At 42.3% G+C, this 6,486-nt stretch overlaps 1 protein-coding gene across 1 annotated transcript in view; it reads right to left on the bottom strand.

Annotated features, from left to right (window-relative positions):
- Window positions 1-332: 332 nt before the first annotated feature.
- RIMKLA (ribosomal modification protein rimK-like family member A) overlaps window positions 333-6,486 on the bottom strand; it is a 36,706-nt gene continuing 30,552 nt past the window's right edge. The window contains exons 4-5 of the mRNA XM_006839641.1: window positions 4,517-4,720; window positions 333-823 (exon numbers count right to left, since the gene is read on the bottom strand). Of these exons, the coding sequence (XP_006839704.1) occupies window positions 333-823; window positions 4,517-4,720 (695 nt within the window). The remainder of the gene's footprint in view (window positions 824-4,516; window positions 4,721-6,486) is intronic.

Below are 6,486 nucleotides of genomic sequence, written 5' to 3'. Positions count from 1 at the left end.
ACTTCCAGGAGCTTAATGGCCTGTCCTGCTAGAAGCCAGCAGCAGCAACACAGTTAGTGCCAGAAAGTCAGCCACAGTATCCAAGGGCTCGCTGCAGACATTATCTCAAATCCATCAGTTGAGATGTTGTCTTCTGGGAGTGTTTTTATATTGGTCTTTGCTGAAATCATCGTTAAAAAGAATGCCAAGTGCCCAGATGGGATTCCTAGTTTCTGTGCAAATGAAATCACATAAATCCATATTTTATTCACTCAGAACTACTAGGGAAGCAGTAGGATTTGGTTTAAACGCTGCCAAAAAAGAAAAAAAAAAAAAAAGAAAAAAGTAGGAATTCACTTAAGTTTTAATTCAGAAGCAATCCTGTTGTTGATGTTGTAGCCAGGTTCAGGTAGCATGGGGGGAGGGGCTCCCACTGTGCTTGTTGAGGGATCTCGGATCTCTCCCAGTTCAGGCTCACTCTCACTAGAGGTAGACCCATTATTTATGGTGTAGACACTCTCTGCAACTCCCTGACCTGAAGCACAGCCATCTGCTTCTTTCTTCTCCTTGGGACTAGACAGTCCTGGGAGGAGGGCCATCTCCCCAACCTGCCTACTGGGCAGCAAAGACATGGTGTAGTCTGCAATGATCCCACCCACATCTAAGTTGCATGCTTGGTCGAATGCTAGAAAACCAACATTGGCATTTGCCTCACACACCACAAAGGAGCCATCATCCATGATGAGGAGATCAATGCCACAGAAGTCCATGCCCAGGATATTGGACACTTGAATAGCCAACTGCTTGCCTTGTTCCGTCAGCGGGCACATGACACCCACACCACCTGTGGGGAAAGCACAGTGACGTGAGAAAATGCTGACGAGGGTGCAGCAAGACAGACATCTTAATTATCCATAAAGGGTCAGGATGCAGATCCAGACAGCCTATGGGGAAATCACAGTCATTTATTCTCAGGACTCTTAAAAGCAATTTACCTTCTGACCCAGTCATCTTCCCACTAGATATCAACCTGAAAGATATGAACTTATGTACAGAAAAAATGCTTTATCCTCAAATAGGCTGACTGCAGTGTTATTGAAAATATTGAAAAATCATAGCACCTGGTAGACAATAAGTGCTCAACATATATTTGTTAAATGAATAATCTAAATCTGGCAAAAGAGGAAAACAGAACAGAAATCAATAATAATGTTCAGAGAGAGCTTATTCTCTCATGGGGCAATATTTAGAAGGATTGTTGTTGCTAAGTACTGTCGAGCCAATTCTGACTCATAGAAACCCTGTGTAAGATTTCCAAGGAGTGGCTGGTGAGTTTGAACCACCAATCTTGTAGTTAACAGTCCAGTGATTATCCTAAAGAATTCCTCCTTTAGAAGAATTAGACTGTATTATTTATTTTATTTTTTAAGGTTTTTATTGTGAATTATGTGGCGGTTTACATGGGAGAACATTGTTGTTGTTGTTGTGATGTGCCGTGGAGTCAGTTCTGACCCATGTGACCCTACACAGGGTTTCCGAGGCTGTAAATCTTTACGGGAGCAGACCGCCTCATCTTTCTCCCGCGGAACTCCTGGTAGTTTTGAACTGCTGACCTTGCGGCTCGCAGCCCGATTCGTAACCACTACACTACCAGAGCTCCTTGGGAGAACATTAGAAGACTGTATTATTTTGCTAAGTGCTGTCGAGTGGGTTCTACTCATAGTGACCCTGTATAGGGTTTCTGAGGAGCAGCTGGTTGGTGGGTTTGACTCCAGATCTTGTGGTTCACAGTCCAGTGCTAATTCTACAGTGCCACAACAGGAGTAAAAGACTGTATAGCATGACCATCACTATGAAAAGAGATATGTTGTTGTTGTTGTTAAGTGCCGTCGAGTCGGTTCCGACCCATAGTGACCCTGTACAGGGTTTCCGAGGGTGTAAATCTCTACGGGAGTAGAAAGCCTCATCTTTCTCCCATGGAGCGGCTGGTAATTTTGAACCACTGACCTTAAGGTTCGCAGGCCGATTCGTAACCACTACGCTACCAAAGAGATATAGTCAGAAAAAAAATAGGAGAAAGAATGATATCAAAATAGTATTGTTGCTGTTAAGTGTTGTTGAGTTGATTGACAGCGACTCTGTATAGAGTTTCTGAGGACTGGTTAGTGGGTTTGAACTACTGACCTTAAAGTTAGCAGTCAAAAATATTAATAGTGGTTATCTCTAGAGGATGAGATTTATGATAAATATCTTTTTTTGTTTGACTTTTCTGTATTTCCAAATTTTCTGCATTGTAAACATATTCCTCTTATGATGATGAAAAATAAAATTAACTTATTACTTCTTAAGAAGAGGGAGGTAAGAAAGACTTGTGAGACAAACTTCTGTCCCGAGGAGAGAGAAAGACTGTGAGTGCCCCTACTTGCTGAACAGCTATGACCTCAGACAACACCCCTGTTTCTCTTTAACATCCCTGGAAAGACTTCAGACTTGTATTGCTAGGTCCAATAATTAATGTCTTTATCTTAACACTGTCCTTTCTCACCTATCATACTGTGTACGGAAAAGGCTATCAACAGCTCACCATGATAAGCAACATGGATAAATTACAATGCAGTTACTAGTTAAAGAAAGGGTTTGTCAAGTGACTAAAAAAGGCAAAATGGTAATACATAAGGTTCAATACTCGGACTCGTGGGAGAAAGATGAGACTTTCTGCTCCTGTGAAGATTTAAAGCCTCTGAAACCCTATAGTACAGGGTTGCTACGAGTTGGAACCGACTGCACCAGTACTTAACAACAACAACTGTGTATCTACACATGACTATCATGAAAATGAAATGAGATTCACAGAAGCCAAAAGGAAGAAACAGTGAAAGATCCATCAACATGAATGGATAAACAAAACGGAATCCTATGCATACAACGGTATACTACTTAACTAGAAAGAGAAATGAAGTCCTGATGCATGCCACAACATGGAAGAACCCTGAAAAAATCATGTTAAGTGCAATAAGTCAGTCGCAAAAGGACAGATACTATATGATCTCATTTGAATGATAAAAATATATTGCAGCTGTTGTGAGTTGAATTCGACTCATGGGGACTCAGGTATGTGCGAGCAGAACTGCTCTCATAGAGTTTTCAAACTTGTAACCTTTCAGAAATAGACCACCTGGGCTGTCTCGTGAGACACCTCTGGGTAAGCCTTTTAGCTAGTAGTCGAGTGTTTAACTGTTTGTGCCACCCAGGATTCTTCATGAATTTTCACACCACCATAATCTACCACAGTCTGCTCAAGGTCACTACTCAATGAAAACTAACGAGAGAAGGGCCAAGTCAATGTTAGTCACTGGTTTGTATATCCCTCTGGTCATTTAAAAATATTTCCCATAGGTATTTTATTATTAATAATCTTGCTACCAAAATACAAGGGGGCTTCAAAAAGTTTGTGAAAAAATTCTATTATCTTTCAATTCCTGTTTTCTACAAAGTTTTTGAAGCTCCCTTGTATCAACTCATTTAATGAGGCTGACAACAGTTTTCTGTGATGATGACAAGCATTTGCTCCCGTATATAAAACGGAGTCCTGGTGTGGCGCTGTGGGTTAACACACTGGACTGCAAAGTCGGTGGGATCTCCATGGTCGGCGTTTCAAGCACACCAGCTGATCCTAGGAAACCTTGTACATTGGTATATGGTATGTGGTTGTTGTTGTTGTTAAGTACTGTCGAGTCAGTTCTGATCCATAGCCACCCCATAAGGGTTTCTGAGGAGCAGCTGGTAAGCTTCAACCGGCAACCTTGTGGTTCAAATCAACTTTGCAGTCCAGCGCATTAGCCTACAGCACAACACCAGGACTCCCCTGCCTTGTTTTGTTATTAATGTTAGTTGCCATCAAGTCGGCCCCTGACTCAAGGAGACCCCATGCACAACAGGATCACACTGCTGTGATTCACTGGGTTTTCAATGGCTGGTGTTTTTCAGAAGTAGGTTGCCAGGTCTTTCTTCCTAGTCCATCTTATTCTGGAAGTTGCAGTTCAGGATCAGAGCAACATACTATCCTCCACTGACCAGCAAGTGTTAGCGGTACTTGAGGTGCACTGGCCAGGAACTGAACCCAGCTCTCCTACATGGACAATGAGGTTCTTACCTGAGCTGCTGCTGCAACAGCTTCCAAACTGATCTGCCTGTTGCCACCTTACGCTTTCAATCCATCCTCTACTCAGATGTCAGCTTTTCCTGACACCTCCTTGCTTAATGAAACCCAGCTGCTATATCCTAACACCTATAGAATAGGGTTCAAACCTCAATGTCTTAACACTGTGGGCCCGTCACAGCACTTACGCCATCTGTCCCCCTGCTGGACTGTTGCAACTATAGGACAGGGCTTGTGATCCTAGCAGAAGGTGACCAGCCTAAGGTCTGACAAGATAGTAGGGATCAATACACATTTATTGAATGGACCCACAGCCTAGTAGAAAGTCTCAACGTCGTCCATGACTAACAGAGCAACTCTGAGCTTTGATATACTGACCAAGAGAGCAGTTGCTTTGCATCCGTCCATCTGTGGAGCAGCGAAGCATAGAGCCTATCACTTGGCCCCCTACGACCACCACCCGGATATCTTTTCCATGTGATTCTTTCACATACTTCTGGAACAGGTAGGGCACATCATGGCGGATCAAATGGCAGATGTCTGAAAGGTGATGTTTATCTCTTGCAAGAAAAACAGCTTTTCCTTAAAAAAAAAAAAAAAAGACAAAGACTGAGAATGAGAAAAGTACTTAGAGAAGCCTCTGAACCCTCCCTTGCCATCCCACCTTCCTGTTCATCTAATCCTTTCCAAACCTGCCTGCTTTGACCACATCTATTTCCCACCTTAGACTCTTGCTTCTTATCAAATGACACCACTGAGCCTTATTTTCTCTTGATTTTCCTCATGTCTTAATTATGTTAAACCCCTGCCCCAATCATATTCCATTTTCAAGATGAAATAATAACGTACAGTATTCTAGGACACAGAAAGGGGCCAAAATAAAACACTAAGGATCTAGTCATCTTAGTGGCAAAAACATTGCATTACTATTTCCTAGGACCCAAGGCTGTGAATTAGGCAGGGTCCATTTCTAGTTCTTTTTTGTTGGTTTTTTTTTTTTGGCTTGGCACACAGGACAGGTGTCAATGTTTACAAAATGTAATAAAGTGAACATACTTTAGAGGAACTCTACATCTGGATGGAGAGAGACCCACAAAAGAGAACTGTAACACAGCATGACATGGCTCTACAAGAGGTCTGTGCAAAATACTATGGGAACTCAAGAACCAACAAGATGGTGGATCAGGTAGAAGTGCAGTGAGGAGCTCCGTCAGCAACAACACAAAATTCCAGACCAAGTAAGCTCAGGGGATGGTGCCAGAACTCTGAACCACATATAAAGGAATATTTAGAAGGTTAGAAGGCTTACAGCTAGGAGAATTTGCAGCAGAAGCAAGAAATCCATTGCTTTCTAATTCAAGATGCTCAACTGTTCCCATCTTGGAGCCACCATCTTGGGCGAGACCAAGCAGGGGAAGGATCAGAACAGCCATGGAGGCCTGACAGAACCACGGAGATAAAGGTGTGGCCATTCTTTTTTTTTTTGGATCTGTTCATTGGTCTCTTGCAGTCTGTGCATGCCCACTCTGGTGACTAGAGGGGGTGCCTGAGTGAGTGGACACCCCACCCCCGTCCCCAGAGGGTTCTACTGTGCATGCACACAGATCTCAAAATTTAAAGTGACTGTTTCCACTTAAAACCAAATGGCAGTGCAAAATGGCCAAGCCAGCCCTGAACTGTTTATTGCTAGGAAAAAAGGCCTGAATGGGGATTGTGGAGTGGAACAGACAGACTAAAGAGGAAACAGGCCGAAAATTAAATCCCAAGTTATGTCACAACGACCAACAGTGGCATCTTGAAATTTCTCTGGAAGAAGACTGAAAAGGGAAGCCCATATCCTGATCACATCTACCTTGAGGCAATCAGAGAGCATAAAAAAATACCAGAACACAGACCTATCAAGTATTAAGAACACAGATAACTCCTGAATATTCCCCAAAAAAACCAGAAACAGATGACCATATCAGCACATGTCCATGAATGAGATAAAGTGACTGAGACAAATGAACTGAAGGTAGACCTGCACTCCATACTGGAAGATGGGCAGGCTTTGGAAATACCTGAAAAGGAATTTGGAAAAATTATTACAAAATGCATCAAAACACTATACAATGTAGTTGAGAAAAATAAGGAAGAAGTCAGGAAAGCGCTACAGGAACAATCAAATAAGATAGATACAGCATTGGAAACAATTTCAAAACCTACAGAAAGAAGTCCAAATGATTAATAACAGAATGCCAGAATGAACAATACACTGAAAGGGCAAAGGAATAGAATTGAAGAGATAGAAGCCAGAACTAGTGAGCTACAAGATAAATCTCTCAACACTACTAAGAGAGAAGAGCAAA

Source organism: Chrysochloris asiatica, unplaced genomic scaffold (genome assembly GCF_000296735.1).
Source record: "Chrysochloris asiatica unplaced genomic scaffold, ChrAsi1.0 scaffold00026, whole genome shotgun sequence".
In the NCBI taxonomy this organism is placed as follows: Eukaryota; Metazoa; Chordata; class Mammalia; order Afrosoricida; family Chrysochloridae; genus Chrysochloris; species Chrysochloris asiatica.
The sequence above is the reverse complement of the archived record's forward strand: the minus strand, read 5'-3'. Positions and strand labels throughout refer to the sequence as shown.